The 22,928-nt window shown below is 36.6% G+C and overlaps 2 protein-coding genes across 2 annotated transcripts; both read right to left on the reverse strand.

Annotated features, from left to right (window-relative positions):
- Positions 1 to 1,039: 1,039 nt before the first annotated feature.
- Positions 1,040 to 3,497, reverse strand: LOC145588431 (peptidyl-prolyl cis-trans isomerase FKBP12-like). Its single transcript, XM_081645079.1, has 5 exons — positions 3,330 to 3,497; positions 2,954 to 2,987; positions 2,752 to 2,813; positions 1,759 to 1,811; positions 1,040 to 1,278 (listed from the first exon to the last, which is right to left on the reverse strand). The coding sequence occupies exons 1-5, from the start codon at positions 3,415 to 3,417 to the stop codon at positions 1,177 to 1,179; spliced, it is 339 nt and encodes a 112-aa protein (XP_081501205.1). The 5' UTR covers positions 3,418 to 3,497; the 3' UTR covers positions 1,040 to 1,176.
- An 11,965-nt stretch (positions 3,498 to 15,462) lies between these two features.
- On the reverse strand, positions 15,463 to 22,105 carry LOC145588433 (uncharacterized). Its single transcript, XM_081645080.1, has 3 exons — positions 21,916 to 22,105; positions 20,098 to 21,381; positions 15,463 to 15,863 (listed from the first exon to the last, which is right to left on the reverse strand). Exons 2-3 carry the CDS (start codon positions 21,333 to 21,335, stop codon positions 15,854 to 15,856), a joined length of 1,248 nt encoding a protein of 415 aa, XP_081501206.1. The 5' UTR covers positions 21,336 to 21,381; positions 21,916 to 22,105; the 3' UTR covers positions 15,463 to 15,853.
- Between the last annotated feature and the right edge of the window lie 823 nt (positions 22,106 to 22,928).

The following is a 22,928-nucleotide window of genomic DNA, read 5'->3' on the forward strand; positions in this document are numbered from 1 at the left end:
ATGTGATTGACTGATTGGTATACTATGTTTGATGAATGCTTTCAATGGTTTTTTTCTTTTATTTTATTTATTTATTTATTTCTTATTTTTTTGTTAAGGCCAATCAACAATTGATAATGTATAATCCTCAATTACTTGCACTAACTTAACCTAATCACAATGCATTATACTTTTGGTTATTGCAATTTCATTTTGTTGATCATGAATGTGATGATTATAAGTACATTAATTATTACTTATATCAAATTGGAATTAAAGACAATGAGATTAAATGACTAAGGCTATGTTCTATTCTTACTAAATTTAACAAAGTAATACTAAATAAATATTACTACTTAAATTATCCGTTCCTCAAAATAAATAAAAAATATGGAGTATTACTTATCCGAATTTATTCACTAAATCAAAATTATTTTCTTCCTCGAAGAAAAAAAAGAAAAAATAAAATAAAATTCTCTACAACAAACTTTTCTGAGAGTTTGTTTAAATTTAATTTTCACTATATCAAAACTTATTATGAACTACTCGTACTTCATTATCAGGAGGCTTAGGCACTAGAAAACCCATCAATTGTATGATTTGTATCCTCCATCCGATATGTGAGCATGACTACTAGGGTAATTTCCGTAATCAACTTAAATTAGTCAAATCAAACATAGCCATCTACATATTCATGCTTATAAAAAGAACAAACTTTCTGTATAAAGATTTAATTTTAGATTCGAGTTACATAATTATGGTTAAAGTTAATCAGATCAGATATAATTACTACGTAAAACTTCTGGGATCTCAGGCACCCAAACAGCTTCCTTGAACGTTGAATATTATTTAAAGTACCTCAACCATAATCGATTATGAACAAGGTACCCAACCAATGTATCTCTTTCAAGTTTTTGTATGTGCAGTTGAAATGCCCAGAAATCCACCCTCCTACAATTCCCCTTCGTAACCAGCACTGCATTTTGCAAATAACTGAGCGAATTGGAAAAAACACTACTTGTCTACTTCGTAGGTAGAACAATTGAGATTATTATAAGGCTTGATGCAAACAAAGATGAATACTAGCATTGAACAATAGCACATACATGTTAAGTCAAGCAGATAATCAGACAACCATAGTTCTGCATCTTATTCTTGGTTTTGTGAAAATGGTTTTACTAAAATGTAAGCAGCTTATTACTGAGCGCTCAACACTTCAATCTCGAACACCAGGGTGGAGTTAGGTTGTATTCCCCAAGCAGGGAATCCGCCAGCACCATAAGCATAGTCCGGAGTGCACTAAAAATTTGAACAATAATTTTGAATCCATCAGTCTTCTCATTAGCCATTACAGAATAAAATTGTTTATGCAGAGCATAACCATTAAAGAGAGAATCTTATGCAGAATTTAGAGAAACTGATGTATTGAGTGGAGGGTTCAAGCTTGTTCAGTATCATACTCAGGTAATTGTTGGCTTTGAGATTTCAAATGTTATCTGATATAAACTGTATAATCAACTCAAAATAAGTAGTAATATGACTTATATGATTATGTTTATAATATGTAATGTTAATTTAGAAAACAGACAACATAATGCTAGAAACAGCTATTTCAACTTTCAAAAACTAAATTCAGTTTGGGATGGTTTCAAGTTGGGACTTTGGATTAATGCCACATTTTATCCAAGCACTAGTTTAGCATAGTGTTGGAACCAAACAGATCAATCCAGCAGGGGATGCACACTGGTGACAAAGTATAATAAGAGGAGCGATACTTACTGTTAAACGAGCAACTTCACCCACTTGCATTCCGAGCACACCTTCATCCCAACCTAAAAATCATTACAGACAATACTCAATAACCAGCTGAATATTTCAGATCAATAACAAGGTAGCACAAAACCGTGCAGAAGATAATAAGGTTGTAATCAATTCCATTAAAAGCATTAGATTGGCAGCAGAAGTGATATATGAGGTAAATTCAACTGATAGATATGTACAATTTCTGCACTTAATCAGTTCAATTTTTTTGGTTGACCAGGTTTCCAGCAGCCGAATTATCAGATTTGTGATAGGAATGTTAGGATAAAATGCATAGGAGGAAATTTTAGATTTTGGACTCGTAACCCAATTGGGCAGTTGCTCAAGGGAAGAGGAAACATGTACGATGGAATTTGGTGTGTGTCTATTGTAGTCACAAGGAAAATATTTTTTACCACAAGTAATTTTTAGCATGACCTATCAGGAAAGGCTTAACAATAATTAACATATTCTTCACTCTTAACAATAATTAACATATTCTTCACACATTAGTAGTTCAGCTTAATTTCAGTTCAATTCAGCTCCAATCAGTTCAGTTCCTAATTTCCTTTTCTCATAAACAATTCATTTCAACTCTATTAAGTTCAGTTCAGCCCCAATCAGCTTAGTTCAGTTGTTTTTTATAAATCGGAACAGGCCCTTAGAGGAAGACAACAACTAGATGCAAATTCATCCACGCCAAACAAACTTATATCATCATTTTCTATTCTGCTTGCCAACGAAGCATAATAAGCAAGATTCAGCTCGGGCTATCAAAAAGTTCGGTTGCTTATCATATACCAAATCACACCAAGAAGTCAAATTATCTTTCACAATACAGAAACTAGTTTTGACATCAAAGATATCACTGTAAAAGCTATCAACAAACTATAAATACACAACAAAGTACACATTTAGAAACACATCATACCAAATTAAAGGATAAAGGGTAGAAATTTTTCGCTACCATACCTTTAATCACATTTCCTTTGCCAACATTGAATGAAAATGTTTGCTGCCCAGGATCCTTGGTGCTGTTATAAAAGCGAAGTGAACGAAACGATTTAGCATAACGAAATTCGTTTAGTACTAATAAGCTACACATCTAACTAGGATTTAGTATTGATTTTGCAGTTCAAACTAGCTAAAACAAAAGAAATAAAACCCATTATACCTCCAGAATTTCTGAGAGAGATCTCTATCTTTTCCTGCACCATTTTCACAATTTAACCAAGCATAATTAGCAAATTTAACCACAATTAAATTTGCAAATTCATAATTATAAAATAAGACATCTAATAGTAAAAATTAGAACTACCAAAACCAAAATTTCAATCAATTTTTATGGCACTAACTAATTTTTGCCGAACTTAACTTACTTTTTTCGCCCAAACTTAATTTTATACATAAAAAATAGCATAATCTAATGAACATGAATTAATTAGCTAAAGAATAATAGATATAATTTTGACAAAAACACTAATAAACCCTAAGAATTTTTTATATAATTTACAAGAAAAAAAATGAAAAGGGAAGGAGAGAGAATATACCATAACCAGTGCAGTGAACGGTGACTTTCTGACCGGATACCGGCTTGGGACCGGTGCCTGGCCTGAGAATCTCCTTCTCTATTCCCATTTTTTCTGGTTGATCTGGGTGTTTCTTCACTATTCTCTGATGATTGCGAATTTGCGACTAGGTTTTTTTAAGAGAGTAACGGGCTATAACCGGTTTAGATATTCACCTGGGCTGAGGTGAGGAGGGGTACACTTGTCAGTATGTAACGTGACCCGACCCGCGAATCTACATTTAAAATAAAGCATTTATTTACTTCGTTCTATAATATATGGGACGTTGGACTTTTACTATGTACGTATTAGATTTGATCATAATTTTTTGCTAACATAATAAAACCTATTTTATTATAAAATATGTACTTTTTTTTTTGTTTGAGAAATATAAAATATGTTGTTAGATAGGTATTAATATAAAATTTCACAATATATTTTTTAAAATAATTTTCATTAATATTTAATTATATATAAATAAAGTCAAACTAGTGCACTGACATATATACAATACTAATTGTGTTAGATATCCTAGAACGGAGGGGAATACTTCGTATTTTTAAAATGAATATGTGGTCGATTAACAATCCTAACATAAAGTACTCTTTTCTTATTAAAATTATTTTTTAGAATTTAGCTAATTAAGTAGTACTCACTCCTCTATATTAATTGTTATATTTCACTTTTATGTACTAGTAAGTTGTTTCAAATCATTTGCAATAGTATTATTTTTGGTATTTTATTTGCGTGAAAGCGTAGTGACTAGCGGGAGAGGTTTTGTAACGATATCTTTGATTTAAATTAATGATCTTATTATAGTGTTTGTGTTTGTACATCTGAAACTTTGGGAGTATAATGTGCAATATGCTCCTTAAGTCCTTATAATTCATTTAAAGTTTTTATATCATTTAAAACTTTATTGTTCTTATAAAAGAATTGTAATCCACACGTATGTTCATTCAACATGTAAACTTTCAATGCAAAATTTTAATTATGCTCTTCTATTTTGCACTTTTAATTTTTTATGTCCTTCAATTTAATATAAGACCATATTATTTTGTATAGAGCTATCATTATATTCATACTCGTAATAACTTCACGCGTGCATTATGTAAAAATAAACTCTTTCATTAAAAGTAAAAATAACATAATTATTCTATATATAAAAGGAAATTAAATACAAGAGTACATCAATACAAGGCCATACAAACCAAGCATATAGAAATAGAAGAGCAAAACTTAAACAACCGTATATATATCCTACCCCATAGAAGGCAGTACATGCATTACGTATAAACTCGAAATCTTAGTTGGAAGGTGGTGGCGTGAGAGACGGGATGGAATTAGGGAAGTTGATAAAAGGCATGTTTGGCATAGGAGGGAAAGCCAACCTTGGAATGGAGGCAATTGTAGTAGGCATGTTCGGAATTGGAGGGAAAGCCATAGGGAAATTTGGTATACTAGGCATGTTTGGGATCGAGGGCAACCCTGTCTGAGGAACCGTTGTTGTTTGGAGAAGGTGGCGGCCTCCTTCGATGCTTGACATAGACAAGGCGGCGATGAGGATAGCTACGAGGATGAATTTAGAAGCCATTTGTGCAACTTAATTGTATTAGAAGTTGTCTAAGGGTGTATGTTAGATGTTACTAATTAAAAGGGATGAAATTTTTGTGATGAATAATGTTTACGAGAAAGGGGTATTTATAGTGTTATGATATGAAGCTAGATTAAAAAGTATGGTTGCTAAGACTTTAAAAGTAGGTAAGTTGGTTAGCAAAAAAATAATGGTACGAGTATTATTGTTGAGCAAAGTTTGAAGAATATTTGCTTCTTACTTGGTTATTATATTCCTAGTTGGTTCAACTAAGAAATGTTATAGCACTTTCTAAGTGGCTCAAAGCTAGTTCAAATTTTTCTTACTTGTACCATAAGATTTCACGTACATGTTAGCTTTTTGAATTTTGATGTTGCTGAAATGACTGATGATTCCATAAGGTTATGCCACGCTTATTGCCTAATTAAGTTGTTAGAACATTAGTCCTACGACATAAATTTTTAATTGTAGCACTAAGAAATAATTGTGAATTGGTATATTAAATGGCAAATAATCATATATTAGTGAATTAAAAGACATATAGTATGAAGGAAAAAGATATATATAGTCCTTAGAGCTGTATATAAAAAGCTAAAAATGAAAAGAATAGACAATAAATACACATTTATTACACCGATTTACTTGTGAATTATCTATAAATTCCCAATTTAATACTAAAAAAGTAAATATATTAAATGCTTATATGCAGCTGCATATAGCATTACCCTAATGGGTCAGGGTGAAGCACGTGACTATTGATATGACATGTCCAACGGGTTTTTAGGTCATATTTTGGTCCTTTTTGTCAATAAACTTTTAAGTACTCCGTTACTTTTAGAATTTTGACAAAAATATTGCTCTAAATATTTATGCAACCTTAAAAAAAAGAGGTAAGTGTACTAGGTAGCTTATTATGGAGGTAGAAACTTTTTTTTTCCCCTTTAATTAATTTATTTTGCTACAATAATGAAAAACTATTTTCAACTTTTGCTCAATATTCTTTGGCCCTTAACATGTTAATTAAAGAACCATTCCTTTTTTTTTTTTTTTTTGAAACCAAGTTAGTACCTTTATTATTAAATATCAATGGACGGCTTGTCCATAGTTACATACGGAGCAATAACAGAAGGACAAAAGTTTTCCCACACTTGTTCCGTTCCGAAAGGTACTAAACTAGCAAGGTGATGAGCTACGCTATTCCCATCCCTTTTCACATGAGACCAAGAAACAAAATCAAAATCAACACAAAAAGAAAAGACATCATCTAGAATGGAGTCAAGATCAGTGAGAAAAGTAGTCGCTTTTAAGAGACGAGAGACAACCACTTCGCTATTCGATTCCACCACAATCTTCTTGTAACCATAGCGACGTGCGAGCTTGATCCCAAAGTGAATGTGGCCTTACACTCGGCAATTTCTGGAGACCAATAACCTCTAGTGCGACGCACTCCCGCAAACAAGACCTCACCATCAGCATTCCTTATCACCGCACCCAAACCTATCCACCCTTCATCCTTCAACGAGGCATCACAATTTAATTTCACATCCAAAATCAGGCGGGGGAGGGCGCCAATGCTTTGGGCTCCCTCTTTGACGTTTGCTGGAAATACCATAAATGAGATCGAGTAGCATATTTATCACAATCCTCTACTAATCTCTTCACTCTCTCGCAAACCACAAGGTGAGGCACCTCTCTATTGTTAAAAACCTTATCATTCCTTCTACTCCAAATGTACGACATTAGAGCCACCCCAACAAGGCATCTTTTTGCATCCTTTTTCCTCCAAGCTACCAGAACATCTTTGAAATCTGCCATAGGATCAACCTCTCGCAAATCAGAGCAGTCACACTCACGCCACAAGTCACTAACTGCAGGGCAATCAAACATAGCATGGTTGAAGGATTCGGGAGTATTGGGACACTAAGGGCATGCATCCGTATCCACCAAGTGTCTATAGAACAGCAGGGCTCGAGTAGCAAGAGTATTAGTACAAGCTCTCCAAAGGAAGAGCTTCACTTTCGGTATTGTCCCAATGTTCCACACATCAACCCAAGCTTGATGATAGGCATCTAAATCACACGACTTACCCAACATGTAGTCGTTTTCACCATGTAATGACCATCCTTAGAGAAGGCCCAGGTAAGAACATCATTCGAGGCTCGAGAACACAGCGGAATAGCAAGGATGCACCTCACATCACCCGCATCAAAATTTTCTGCTAATAACTCATAGTTCCAGTCTTTCGTGTGTTCGTCAATTAAGTCACAAACTCGATCTGGGGCATCAATTCTTGCTGTGTGCACAAATCTGGCCCCTTCATCGGATAGCCACGAATCATCAAAGATTCGGATGGTAGAGCCATCCCCTACACGCCATATCAACCCCTCCTTTACTAAAGATTTAGATCCCCATATGTTTTCCATTAGTAGCTGCAATTAAGCCCCAGTGAGGCCTCAAGGAAGTCCGTATGAGGATAATACTTGGCCTTCATCACCTGCCCAAACAGAGTATTTGGAGAAGTGATTAATCTCCAAGCTTGTTTTCCAAGGAGAGCTTCATTAAATACACCCAAGTCACGAAAGCCTAAGCCCACTAAACACTTAGGTTTGCACATGCAATCCCACCTCAACCAATGTACTTTCCTCCTAACATCAGCATTACCACCACCAAAATTTTGCAGTCAAGGAACAAATTTCATCCAAAACACTTATTGGCAGCTTAAAAACCCCCATCAAATAAGTAGGAATTGCTTGCATAACAGATTTTACAAACACTTCCTTCCCAGCTCTCGAGAGAAGTTTCTCTTTCCAACCCTGCAACTTTTTCCAGATTTTGTCTTTTAGAGCCAAAAACACTAGTCTCTTAGATCTACCAAGCACATTAGGAATGCCAAGGTATTTATCATGTCCACCGACCACACGCATTTTTAATAAATCAATTAACTCGTCCTGCTCGACAAACATACGCCTTTGCTGAAATAAGCCTCCGATTTATCATAGTTAATTTTCTGTCCGGAAGCGGCTTCATATATGTTGAGGATATCAACAATTTTTCGCATTCCTCTTGGTTGGCTCTTGCAAAAAGCAAACTGTCATCTGCAAAGAAAAAATGAGTAATTTTTGGCCCTCTTCTACTAGCTCCGGCCCCATGAATAAGTCTATCATCCGACGCTTTCCCGATGAGAGCTGAGAAAGCATCTACAACCATGATAAACAAGTACGGGGATAAAGGATCCCCCTGTCTCAAACCCCTAGAAGGGGTAACAGCACCAGAAACACTCCTGTTTATAATAAAAGAGTAGGAAACAGTCGACACACAATTTCACCCATCTTTCTGCAAAGCCCATTTTCAACAATAATTTCTCCAGAAAATACCATTCGACCCTGTCATAGACTTTGCTCATATCAAGTTTCATGGCAATACTACCTTTTTTCCCTTTGCTTCTTTTATTCATAGTATGAAATAATTCCATTGCAATTAAGGCATTGTCAGTTTTAAGTCTCCCTGGTACGAAGACACTTTGATTTTTAGAAATAATCCTAGGGAGAATCGATTTTAAACGCATAACAATGGCCTTAGAAGCAATTTTATACAATACATTACATAAAGCAATAGGAGGAAATTCTGACATAGAAGTAGGAGATTTCACCTTCAGAATCAGGACAATGTTAGTGTTGTTTATCTGTTCCGGAGAACAAACATCATGCAGAATGCTACTAACATGAGCAAAAACATCATCTCCAACTATGTGCCAGAACTTTTGATAAAAAATAGCATGAAGTCCATCTGGACCCGGGGCCTTACAAGGATGCATTGCATTGATTGCCGCAAAAATCTCATCCTTGGTAAAGGGTCTCGAAAGCAACTCATTATCATCTGCCGTAATAGATGGGGTCACTGCTTCTAACACCTTCTTACAGTCAGTTAAAGAAGGCCCGGAAGATTTGAACAAGTTTGTGTAGAAATCTTGTACTATGTCTTCAAAATCCTCCTCTTCTTTTTTCCATACTCCGTTTGAGTCATACAAACCCCTTATCTCATTTCGACCCCTCCTTCGAGACGCCTTATGATGAAAATACTTAGTGTTTCTATCTCCGTCTTTGATTTATGACATTCCTAGTACATGGCTAATAGCTACAACAACTGCTAACAACAATTTTTCAAAACTCGCCCAAAGGTTTTTATGATTGAGGAAATTGAGTAAAACTTTCTTCTATTAAATGTCTATTTCGCTTCTAGACGATAAGAATGGGTATGTATTTTTGGGAATAATCTTTTCCCTCTTATTTTACACCCATATATATTGTAACTAATGACTACATACATGAGTTTGTTGAGGTTGTTAATCAATGTAGATTGGCTTGTTAATAAGCTTACATCATAGTATTTTGTATTTTCTTATAGGTTATGACATGACGAGTTTGCATAAAGATTTTTGAATACGCGGTATACATTATACATTATGATTAATAGTAGTAGAATAGATTCGAAATAAGTTTTATTACTTGCATTATTATTAAATTTCCTTACTGTAATGGTAGATATCAATCAATCATTTTTGACAATCGTAATTAATAATCCAATAACACATGATAATAATAATAATAATAATAATAATAATAATAATAATAATAATAATAATAACAACAATCAATCATATATTGAAAATCAAACCGAGTATGTAGTACATGATCATCGACGGTCGTACCATACATATTGTATCATACAAACTATAAATAAAACTCTGAAAATCAATCAATCACTCTACTATCCATACACAACGGGGTAATTACTTGATGATACATAAGTAATTACAGACTAATTAATTTTCCCAAAAGAGAAAATTAAACACTCAAAACAAGCTAATCGAAAGCGATTAAACAAACATTTACGTACATATGTAACGTATATATTAATTACTTGGATGGAGGAGGAGACATAAAAGGAATAGAAGAAATAGAGGTAGGGAAATTAGTGGGCAATAATGAAGCAATTGCTCCTGGCAAAGGAGGAATACTAAACGACGTAGGAATTGATGGTATGGTAGTCGTCACCGGATTACTTGGTAACGAAGGCATCTGTGTCGTCGATGCCTGTGGTGGAACGCTTGGTAAAGAGGGCTGTGGCATGTTTGGCATTGCCATGGGAGGTAGCGCGGTTTGAGGTTGAGTACTTAATTGGAGAAGATGGCGAGCTGTTGCTTGGCTCACGTTAATGCTTGATATGATCATCAAGAGAGTGAAGAGGAAGCCGGTGTTTCGAAAATATGCCATTGGGTATATATATGTAGATTAATTAGCTTAATTGTTAGCTTAATTAGTTTGCACTGAGTTTCTTAACCCTGGAGTTTTAATTTTTAAGTTTTGATTGTGAAAAAAGAAAGGCCAAGTTTTGGGTTTATATATAAGACTAAAGAGGATTATTAAGTTGGTGTGAATTGTATATTTGTGTGGCAAATTACTGAATCAGTTGAGCAGAATAATGAACTCAAAATATTATTATATTATTTTTATTTTTTTCTTAGCTTTGAAAGGAAAAGATTATTAGTTAGTCCTACCTAATCGATCATCTATCTAGCTACTTATTAGCTAGTAAGCTTGTGTGTCATTAAATTGTTTCTATTAGACAATATTACCACTATTTTTCTTTGCAAGTATTTTTTCATGAAAATGAGCATCGCATCACACCCATAGACATACTCTACAAGTCTATATATCAATCACTCTCTACAACCACCACTCTAATTACCACCACCGCTACTAGACTTGGTAATTGGGAGGTACTGAGGTATGGGCTAGGGCTGGCGTGAGTCAATAATGAACTAGGTCAAAAGAGGAGGGCTGAAGTAGGTCAATTGGTAGTACCAAATTTTTATTTTCACTTCATTCACGGTAGAACCAGATATCAAGAAGTTTATTGGCTAACACAAGACTCAATTAAGAGTTAACTTGAGAAATTCTTGTCACTAAAGTACTTCACAACCTTTCCTTTTGAGATATTTTATCACATACTCGCATGCATGTCTTTTCAATTATAATCACTACGTACACTCCCATCCCTATATGCTATATCTGTTTACAGCTTACATATTACCACCTCTCTTATTTTAAGGTATCCTGTAATATGTATTATGAACCGAAAAAAATGAATAGTAGGAAACATGATTAAAATAAACTTAAGAATACTCCATAAAATAAAATAAAAAGTTGAATTATAAAAAAGGATTACCAAAAAGCGTGGACGGCAGGATTCGAACCTGCGCGGGCAAAGCACACATGATTTCTAGTCATGCCCGATAACCACTCCGGCACGTAAACTTCTATGTTGAATTTCTTTACGACTTAACTACAAGAATGAACCTATGAACTCCTATATGACCGTTTTTTTTTCTTTTTTCTTTTTTCTTTTTTTTTTCTGAAAGAAAAAAAATGTGGAGAGTAAGGACAAAAGGAGGTAAGCATTATTTGTGATTTAGGAGGCGTTTGGTATAAATAAAGGAAATGGAGTGGAAAGGAATCAAATAAGAGGGAGGAAATGAATTATTTAACAATTACTTTTTTATCGTTTGGTTTAACTATAGAATGGAGTCATTTATAATTAATCATAACTCTTTTTCATTTTGTTTGAGGAGGATAAGGGTAATTGTTACCTTAGGTAGAGAGGTAACAAATAATGGAAAGTGGAAACCATCATCCTTAGATAATGGTAATTGTTACCTAAATCTTCTAATCAAATACTTAGTAATGGTAACACTTTGATTGAATCCATTTCCACCCTGAAACACTCTAACCAAACACACTTTTAGTCATCATGAACTTGCTAGAGTCAAGAAGTCATCTTGATATATATTTTCAAAATACAATTTTTTTTTTATAATTTTTATTTGTGCAAAATTAGAGAAAAATAATAGTGTTTTGAGTGAAGGGATAAATTGATAGTTGGTATGAGACTACAAGTACGATTATTAATTTAGAATTGCATGACAAAGTCATGCATAAATCATCGTATTGAATGTTATACTTCTATTTCATTTGTATTTTCCACTTTTAACTCCTATAGTCCTATGCAAGTAATGTAACTCAACCTAAGAGTTACATAATTACACAGAAAACTACTCCGTAATTTATAAAATTAAGTGTTAATCCGTGGAAAATAGCAAGATATCATTAATTACACAGAAAACCAAATAATAACAGCTGCAACACTGTTACACTGAAAACATAACTGCTATAGTAAATATAAAGCAACATATTATTTTCACATCAAGAACACAACAGAAATCCGGATTTTAATTAGCTACTGATACTCGGACTATGGTTTAGTGGCCACTGCTTGAGTTGAGGTAGTCGGAAATGTAGGGAGTGGCAACTCTGGAGAAGGCGGTACTTCAGGTAAATCCCCAGGAACTTCCGGCAGATTAGGCTGAGGCAACAAGGGATTGTAAGGAGCAGCAGGGACAGGGTTCTCGTCTACAGGGTCATCAGGATCGTCTACAGGATAATCAGGTGTCTCGGGGTCAGGAACCTCAGGGAGATCATCAAACAAACTTGCTTCCATGAGATGACGAGCCACCACATGGATACGATGGTCACTCATCAATGATAACGCGATCAGTAGGACAGCCAATGCTAATAGTGAACGACGGTTTTTGTAGTAAGCATAACCCATGGTTTCAGAAAAACAGGAAAGTTACTGGCTTTGTATTGTCAGAGGTGGGATTATATAGATGAATGATGAGAAGACGAAAAGCTGTTGGTTGAGAAATTGTATAGTGTAGCTCAACTCCTTGTTTCACACCACCAAATTGTAATTAAAGCCATCATAAAGAGGTAGATTTGACTTGTTTCTCTATCAACTTCTTTAACTTTCTGTTCTTCCAATTATTGTTGTAAGCACTGTTTTTAACTTCTGTTTGTTAGAAATCGAGAATATCATACAAAATTCCTACCTGAATGATTAGTCCAAACGTGTATCTAATAGCTTTCACTTGAATTCTCATCTGTTACTGATATTTGAAGAGAAATAAAGGGTAAGTTCGTGATGATCCAAAGAATAACCTGCCTCAAAAGAAGATAGTTATCTGCAGCCTGTTGAACTTCTCTAATGCAGAAATTTATGTTGCCAATTGAAAATCTATTTTGGATTGTGAATACAGATGAGTAGATATTAGGCTAATTAATTCTATGAAAAATCTTTAAAGCAAGTTCTACTATTCGAGTCTAGAATTTGCACAAAATTTAAGCATGATAGAGCGGAAAGTTGGAAACTAACAGTACTTCTATCATCATAGGTGCAAATTTGCATGAATTTCAACCCCCCTTCTCTGAGTATCTTCAGAAGGCCGTCTATATATTGGGGTAATGTTAATATTGATAAAAATACATACGTTGTATATGGTTATAATTCCATTCAGTTGCTCGATCCAACTGACAACAGGTACATGATTGTTCAGAAGAATTTAAACTCCCTCCCGGAATAAATTCTCACATTGTTACACACCTTGATAAAGGATTCGTCATGATTTCACTGAAATACTCTTTTATCTTTCAATATAGTAGTCTCATTCACATCCTCTCTCAACCACTCCAATTTCTAATCTCGGCACCCCAATGGTACTAATATATCACAACCCAAATTGTAGGGTGCACTAGAAATTGTTATGGATTCTTTCCCTACATTGTAAAAGGCACAGGTTCACATTCGACATAGTTACGTACATAACCTACAGAAATTGTTAAGGATTCTTTCCCTACATTGTAAAAAAGCATAGGTGCATAAGTCCAAAAGGTTGATCCACCACATTCATGCATTACCCAGGAGGAGAAAATGCAGAACCGAATGATGCTGAATTTGCACAAACAGCTTAACAACAAGATGAATTCAGGAATAGACTGTTGACTACCTCACAGGACAGGGATTAAGTTCATAATAATTCTTAACTAGGTGAAACAGAAGATAGAAAAGTGTGCTGTGGCTCTGTGAGCCTGTGATCAACAGATCAAGAGCTACTTTAAAATTCGAGATGTTGAAAGGACTTGAAACAGTTTCTATGATAACTTTACGATATCAACTGATATAATGACATAATGTCTTGTATTACATAGGTTAATGCATGATGCCAGTTGAACAACAAACATTTCAGAAACAAAGAAGCTGCTCTGATTAAACCAATTAATAACATACAGATTACATAAATAATGAATTATATGGCAAAAAGCCGAACATGATTGTTACAATCCGCTTATATATTGGTACATGAATACATATTGTCCTAAACCAAAAGAAAATACTTCGTATAAGCATTGTCTGATATTCTGATTGACCAACAGACTGCTTCAAGGGTTTGTGGCTGACTGAGCTTCGGTGACTGTAGGAGTAGGAATTTCTTGAGGATTACCCGGGAAGGCAGGGAAAGAGGGGTTGGAAAGCTGTGGCAGATTGAGGTTCCTGAAAAATTCAGGCAAATTGGGAATTGCTGGCAGCTGAAGAGATTGCAGAGAAGAGAGATCGGGTAAAGGAGGCAATTCCACATTGCTTAAATCAGGGAACGAGGGCAGCTCAGGCTGTGTGAGCTCTGATATCTCAGCTAGATATCGAGCGTCTGCATGAATCTTGATATCATTCATACGGGATAATAAGGCTATGAGCAAAATTGGTAAGAGAAGGAGAAACTGATAAGTGTAAGCCATGACTCAAAAGTGAAAGAAAACGATACGAGTTGCAGAAGCTGGTGATTTTGTCACCTAAGTATGATGAAATTACTTTGGCTAATGTAGCGCTCTTATAGATATTGAGCGAGGAGGTTGCTTCGTGTAAGAAATTTAGTTTAGTTCAACTGATTCTGGAAATATTCCTTTCACATCCAGCATTTTGCACCCACTTTCTATCTACAGGGTAGGTATTATTGTAAGAAAGAGTACACCTCTTTCTTGATTAATTAAAGGCTTAAAGCAACTAATGCCATTTTCTGAACTTTATATTTTGTCAAAACAACTAATTTTTTTACCCTTGCATAACATCGCAATGGTAGAGATACGTAATACAAAGCCGAGATTACCTTCATTGAACTCATTATCAAAATTAAACTCAAAACAATCGGAAAACTTAACATATTAAACCAGATACAATTAGCTTAAGAGAATCTAATATTTGAGTGCAAATATTAACCAAAACTATGACACGTGACTAATCTTTTGAAAAATAAACACAAATGATCTTATCAAGTTATTGTTCATGCAGGTTATATGGGTGAGTAGTTCATGAGCACAAACAGAAAAAGTTCATGAACATAAATGAATAGACAATCCTATGCTCAGGTTCAGACACACCGCACAAAGAAAGTTCAAAATTTATTGAGCTCAAGCTGTTAACTACAAGAACTGATTTTACACCCTAATATGCACCCCTGAGAAATTTAGACAAAGTAGAGGCAAAATATGAGAGATCAAAGAGCACGCAAAAGCCATCTGACCATCTGATTATAAAGAGCAGAAATTATGGTAACATCCCGTGCTTAGATCATTTGAAGATGAAAAGTTTTTATTTTACAATTAAGTCGGATAACAATATCAAGAAGGGAGCAGAGATTACACAATACAATATAAAACTTGAAAAAGCATCAGAAATTTGGTTTCGTACATGTTCACTTGATAACTGTTGCTACATTGTAGCTACTGATGCACCAGGCTTTAGTGAAGACAGAGTGACTTGTACGAATTACAAGGTTGAACAGGAGCTACACCAACTTGTAAAGAAGAAGCTCATCAGGCAGACAAGGCTGAGACAGAGTAGAGTATCTCACATAATATCAGGATACTTGCCAAGATCATGCAGATCACGATGATCATCAGACACCTTGGGATCAGATGGGTTCATGTATAGCAGTTGACTTGCTACTGCAAGGATCCAGTCTTCACTCATCACTGAAAACAAAACAAGGTGGTTAAGGATGGAAGGCATGGATCCTTTGGTGTCAAACTTAATATCATGGACCTTTACCATTAGGCCAAGACCTCACTACTGAACAGACTTTGCATTAAGAACTAGGTTTATGCCGCACCTAGTCTTGGAAATTAGAAACAAACTTATGGCATTAATGAACTTGTGAAATAACCATGGGAGCTCATTATAAGTTCAAAATGAAGCCTTCCAAGTCAAACAACAACCAACTACAAAGTAACTTACCAATGGAATGTAACTTTCACCTTATAAGACACTTTGACTTTTGAAAGAGAGATGAATCAGATCACAAACTTGTCTAAAATCTAATCTTTTAGTGTTTGCAGGGGAAGCAAACAATGCTGACATCAGAGTGACCATGGAAAAAATTCAAAAAAAAACACAAGGGGGAAAAAAATCTATGGTAGCCCAATAAATTGATTTGCTCAAGACATTTGCAAAATATACTCAGCTCCATCATATGATGTGTCCTCAAATTTCTATCCTTAATTACACTGAAAAGACCACTTCAATGCTGTATATTAAAACTAATAAAACCTATGAGCAGATATTTTCGTGGGGGCGTTCCCTACTCAGCGACGCGCTGCACTTCCTAGACCCGGGTGTAGTGATAAGTATGCAAGGGTTGCTAGGTCGTCGCCCAGAAGCGACGCGCCACATTGCCCGAGTGTGGTGTCAAATGAGCAAGGGCGTGCCATTGGGGCGTTCCCTACTGAGCGACGCGCTGCACTTCCCAGACCCGGGTGCAGTGATAAGTATGTAAGGGTTGCTAGGTCGTCGCCCAGAAGCGACGCGCCATATTGCCCAATTGTGGTGTCAAATAATCAAGGACTTGGAGTTGGGATCAGGAGGGAGCGTGGGAGAAAAGAATTTAGTTTGCGGATTGGTTCTTGGAATGTGGGGTCTCTTACGGGAAAATCAGCAGAATTGGTAGAAGTAATGAAAAGACGACGCGTGAACATCATGTGCCTCCAAGAGACAAGATGGACAGGAGAAGGAGCTCGAGGCTTGGTTTTGGGGTATAAGGTATGGTATGTTGGGCAAGAAACGAGCCACAGAACAAGGAATGGTGGAGCTAGGAACGGAGTTGGTGTGGTTCTCGATGAGAGGTTGGCAAAAGAGGTGATCGAGGTCTATCGGAAGAACGATAGGTTGATAAGGCTGAAGTTGCTATGTGGCAAGGAGATTGTGAATGTTATCAGTGCTTATGCTCCCCAAGTGGGTTTAGATGCAGAAGAGAAACGACAATTTTGGGAGGACCTAGACGAGGTGGTGCAGGGTGTCCACCACTCAGAGAAGTTATATATTGGAGGGGATCTAAATGGGCACGTTGGGGCGAGCCGAGATGGCTATGAGAGTGTCCATGGAGGCTTTGGGTATGGGCAGAGGGACGCCGGTGGTGAAGCTATTATGGATTTTGCCCAATCATATGATTTAATTTTGGCTAATACTTGGTTTAAGAAGAGGGATTCACACTTGATAACTTTTCGGAATGGAGCAAATGCAACTCAAATAGACTTCCTGCTCACAAGGAGCATAGATAGACAAAGTTGCATAAACTGTAAGGTTATCCCAGGGGAGAGTGTGGTCACCCAACACCGGCTATTGGTAATGACTATTCGTCTGAAAGAGAAGGCGAAGAAAAAAGTTAGACAAGAAGAACCAAGGATAAGATGGTGGACCCTAAGGGATGCAAAAGCTAAGGTTTTTACAGAAAAGGTAATTGAAGAAGCGGATTGGGATGGAGAGGTGGATCCGGACATGACCTGGTTACGAATGAAGAACTGTTTCCTAAGAGTGGCCAAAGAGGTCTTAGGGGAAGTAAGGGGAAGAACTTCGGTACAGAGAGATACTTCGTGGTGGAATGAAGAGGTGAAAGCAGTAATTAAGCAAAAAAGGGAATGCTATCAAGCCTTAGGAAAATGTAGGAGTGATGAAACCTTTGCAGCGTATAAGGAGGCTAAGAGTAAGGCAAAGGCAGCTGTTCGCCAAGCAAAAGAAAAGGCATATCAGGAGGTTTATGAAAAGCTTGATTCCAAGGAGGGAGAAAGGATCATTTATAAGATGGCAAAGAGAAGACAAGAGGCAAGGAAGGATATTGGCATGGTGAAGTGTGTCAAAGATAAGAACCAAATGGTCCTAGTGCAAGAGGAGGACATCAAGGATAGGTGGAAGGGGTACTTCGATGAATTGTTTAATGGAAGTAATGGAGTTGTGATAGGAGATACCTCTATGAGTGATGAAGAAATCAACATGGAGTATGTGCGAAGGATTAGGAGAGTAGAGGTGGAGATTGCACTGAGGAAGATGAAACCTAAGAAGGCGGTTGGCCCTGATGGGGTACCGATAGAGGTGTGGAGGTGTTTGGGTAAGATTGGTATTGATTGGTTAACAAACCTTTTCAACAAGATATGGACGGCTACAAGGATCCCACAAGATTGGAGGAAGAGCACCTTGGTCCCGGTTTATAAAAACAAAGGAGACGCTCAAGATTGTTCTAACTATCGAGGAATTAAGCTTATGAGCCATACTATGAAGTTGTGGGAAAGGGTGATTGAACAAAGGTTGAGGGCATGCACAAGCATTTCAGATAACCAATTTGGTTTTATGCCTGGGAGATCTACTATGGAGGCAATCCATTTGATAAGACAAATGATGGAGTTTTATAGGGTAAAGAAGAAAGATCTTCATATGGTCTTTATTGATTTAGAGAAGGCATATGACAAGGTGCCAAGAGAGATACTTTGGTGGGCAATGTTGAAGAAAGGTATCCCACGAAGGTATGTAGACCTAGTTAAGGATATGTATCGGGATGTGTCAACAAATGTGAGGACATGCGGAGGGTTGACAAAAGATTTCCCTATTACAATCGGATTGCATCAAGGGTCTGCATTAAGCCCTTTTCTTTTTGCAACGGTTCTAGATGAATTAACTAGACCAATTCAAGATGAGGTTCCATGGTGTATGCTGTTCGCAGATGATATCGTTTTGGTGGATGAGACTAAGGATGGGGTTAATGTCAAGTTGGAGCAATGGAGGCAAAGGTTGGAATCTAGAGGGTTTAAGCTAAGTCGGAGTAAGACTGAATATTTGGTATGTCGTTTTGGCACTCAGAGGGGGACAAGCAATGAAGTGGTGAGTTTGGATGGAAAGGATTTGACCATGAGTGAATGTTTTAAGTACCTAGGGTCGATCATCCAGAAGAATGGTGACATTGATCAAGACGTGACCCACAGGATTAAGTCAGGGTGGCTTAAATGGAGAGCGGCCACGGGAGTGTTATGCGACCGCAGCATTCCCTTAAAGTTGAAGGGAAAATTCTACAGGACTGCCATAAGACCAGTGTTGCTCTATGGTACAGAATGTTGGGCTTCTAAGAAAGAGCATATTAAAAAGATGGAGGTTACGGAAATGCGCATGTTAAGGTGGATGTGTGGAAACACTTTAAGAGATAGAATCAGAAATGAGGTTATTCGCAAGAAAGTAGGTGTGGCGGGCATTGTAGATAAATTAAGGGAAAATCGGCTGCGTTGGTTTGGACATGTAAGACGGAGACCCGAGGGTGCACCGGTGCGAAGAGTGGAAGAGTGGGACCATGGAGGGATTAAACGAGGAAGAGGGAGACCAAAGATGACTTGGTTGGAAGGAGTGAGGAAGGATATGAAGTGCATGGATTTACGTGAGGATGAAGTTTTGGATCGTAAGGGATGGAGGAGAAAGATTTATGTTGATGACTACACGGAATAATCAAATTTGGTTCATGTTAGCCGACCCCACTTTTGGGATTAAGGCTTTGATTGATTGATTGATTGATTGATTGAAAACCTATGAGCAGAGAGTCAGAGATAATGAAAAGAACAAGCAGAATTATGTACACTATTGTACCCTAACAAGCAAGGCATCAATTAAAACACCCCAACCTATACAGGCCATAAGAATTGAAACCACAGTCCCATGATGCCAGACTCCTTGAGCCAAGTGATTGGCGTTAATAATACTTCAATGCTACAATAACCAGCAAGACGCAGATTCAAACGTCCTCTGTAAACAGGCCTGATCAATACACACAACAATTCCATGTCGAAAAAACAGAAACAAGATAACTATATTTGCAGAATCACAGACAAAATATGATAATATTCATTTAAGAAAGCTTCCTAAGCAAGTAAGGACATCAACATGATTATTAGCTATTACCTTGGCGCAGGCATTAACTGAAGCCTTTCCTCTGAAACATGATTCCCTTCTTCCAAATGCTGCTCATCCATCAGCAGCGCCTGCAAATCACTGCCATTTGCCAAGCTGTTGAATTCAATTGATTTAGATGGCACAGTTGGATATTTGCGTTGACAAAAAGTCACCAGCCGTTTGACAGACTGCAGATATTTACGGGTGGTTTCATCATTCATGATATGGGCAACACTATTGGTATAAATCTTTTCCCGAGCAGAACGTTCGTGGATACCAACCATAGTAACACCGATGGGCCATGGTGCATTTCCAATGGCCAGCTTAATATAACAATCCACAGCAGTTCGATAGTCTCTCTGCATACAGCAATCCACGACAAACATTAACGATTTCTTGATGTCATCTGGAAGAGCCCTCTTCCTGCAGAATTTAAACAATGGAGTCAAGTATCGACCACACTGCTTAAAAGTGGCAACCGTCTGCTTTCCTTTTGCAGTCCGCCTTGACAAATCCTGCATTTCATTTAATTCTTGTCTCCATTCATTCAACAGCCTTTTGAAGAATACCAAAATCTTATCCTCCTCGCATAGATCCTCAAATTTTGCCTTCATGAGTTTTATGTCCTTATCAGCATCAACTCCAGAAGAGGCCCCCTCCCCACTCAAGTCCTCGTCACCATTGCCTGTCTCTCCATCCTCCAAATCTTCGCTTTTCCTCTTTCGGTCACTCATAATCCCAGTCTTCTGCCACTTCTTCAATTCAACAATATCTCGCAAGAAATCATTTGTCTGGCCTTCCGTCACATCACTGTCAACCTCAAAGGTTCCTGTCTTCAGGACATTCTTGTACCTGTCTAGACGGGCATCATCATCTTCTCCAAAAAGTGTAATGGGCTGTTTAAGGAGCCGAAGACGCCGAATCACTTCTTGTTTTGAGAGCTTAAGTTCATCAATATTATTCTGCTCATCAGTTGTTAAGGTTACACTTTTAGCAGAGGAGTCAGTATTTGGTTTGGTAGAGTATATTAAATCAAGAAGTGAGGCTGTGGAAGCAGCAGAAGAGGATGAAGACTGCTGCTGACGAACAGATTTTTCCTCGAGTTCACGTTTCTCCTCCTCACGAACCTTCTGAAGACGCTTCTGCTCAATCTCAGACCGCTTGAAAAATCGTTTCCCGCCCGATTCTGGCCTCTCTGCAGAGAGAGCCTGTCTCTTTTTCATAATCTCTTGTTTTATAAGGTCCATTAGCAGATTCTGTTACTTTCCCTCTCTTATCTCTCTTACACACAACCTACATACCCAAGAAAACCACATCAATATCATTACTATTACCTAAAACCCCGAATACCCGCAGCGAAAAATAAAAGCAAACCAGAATCACGTATATGAAGAAAAATAGGATACAAAATCCATCACAACAAAGCTTGAATGACTTGATCGTATTAACTCCAACGAAATCATAACAATTTAAAGCATAAAATACACCTAAATTGGCTAATTACATCAAAAAAAAAAAACTATCTTGTATAACTCAGGACCCCTTTTGATCAATGAACCATAAAAAAAGGGGGAATTTTCTGCCAATTTACCTAACCCATAACATGAGCAAAACAAAGGTCTAGCCCCATCCCTAAGCCAATAACACATCTCATACTCCAATTCGCTCGTTAAAATCTTCAGTAATTATAACCTAAAGTTCAATAATTCACTTTAAAGGAACCCTAAATTGACTATACTGATAACTAAATTAACGATAGTATGAAACTAAACCCTAGATTGTGAAATCAATATTCGATAATTAAAAAAGAGGGAGAAATTATCTTACCTCAGAAGTTGCTTCAATGGAGAAGAGAAAAACTCAGATGCCGCTTCAAAGCAGAACTCAAAGTACGCTTCAATGGGGGGTAGAGAGAGAGGTGCAGCACTGCAACATATAAGCGAGGCTCCAAAAAATGAAATAATATGAACCTTAAATTTGTATCTTGTTAAGATCAAAGTTTAGTCAAATACGCAGTGAAAACATTACTCGTATGAGTCTTTTTGAGCTATTGGATTGGAAACAAAAACACTTACCATAAGTGTCTAATTTTGCGTGCTATGAGACACCTTAGGCGGTGTATTGTTACTTTCAAATCGATAAATTTGTTTAGTTAAAGTTTTTGGGACGTTTTGGTTTCTAAGGATCAAATTTAAGGTCAATATTAGCTAAAAAAACTTACCTAATTGAGCAATAACTCAGTTTGAAAATAACAACATACAAGCCGAGACGTTTCATATCATCCAAAACAAGATAGTATCGTAAGTTATTTGGTTAATAAGATTCTTATTAAGGGTTAATTGACCCTCTAAAAGCTTAATTGATCAAGATTTTGGTAGTTAAAGGCAACAAGTGACGTGAATTTGATACGAGTATATACTAAGGCTAATAATATCACGAAAAATCGTTAACTATCGATTTTTTTAGTGATATTTAACCATCGACTTTGAATCACGGATTATTTTCAACGATCAATTCTTGTCCATAAATGTCTTAGATAACCATGTTTATGTCAATTTCATTTCAATGAGTGTAATTTTGCACATACAATATAAGATTAATTACTTATATAAATCGTGTTAAAGTCAACACTAAATAAAAATGAAGACGCATTAACAGTCTAAGGGCCTGTTTTCTTCAAATGATTTTCAGTTCAGTTCAATTTAGCTCCAATCAGTTCAGTACAGTTCATAATTTTCTTCTCTTATAAAATATTCAGCTCAATTCAATTAATCAAAATAGGCCCTAACACGCACCAGCTCTTAACAACCGACTACCCGCTATTTTACAAAACCGGCCAT

The sequence above is a fragment of the Chenopodium album genome, chromosome 17 (genome assembly GCF_948465745.1).
Source record: "Chenopodium album chromosome 17, dcCheAlbu1.1, whole genome shotgun sequence".
In the NCBI taxonomy this organism is placed as follows: Eukaryota; Viridiplantae; Streptophyta; class Magnoliopsida; order Caryophyllales; family Amaranthaceae; genus Chenopodium; species Chenopodium album.

Excerpts from the sequence above, each read along its gene's own strand:
- LOC145588431 (XM_081645079.1), bottom strand. The coding sequence starts at position 3,417 with ATGGGAATAGAGAAGGAGATTCTCAGGCCAGGCACCGGTCCCAAGCCG. Across the intron at positions 2,988-3,329 it reads CGTTCACTGCACTGGTTATG|GAAAAGATAGAGATCTCTCT; the intron begins GTATATTCTCTC and ends AAAATGGTGCAG. Across the intron at positions 2,814-2,953 it reads CTCTCTCAGAAATTCTGGAG|CACCAAGGATCCTGGGCAGC; the intron begins GTATAATGGGTT and ends CTTTTATAACAG.
- LOC145588433 (XM_081645080.1), bottom strand. The coding sequence starts at position 21,335 with ATGGACCTTATAAAACAAGAGATTATGAAAAAGAGACAGGCTCTCTCT.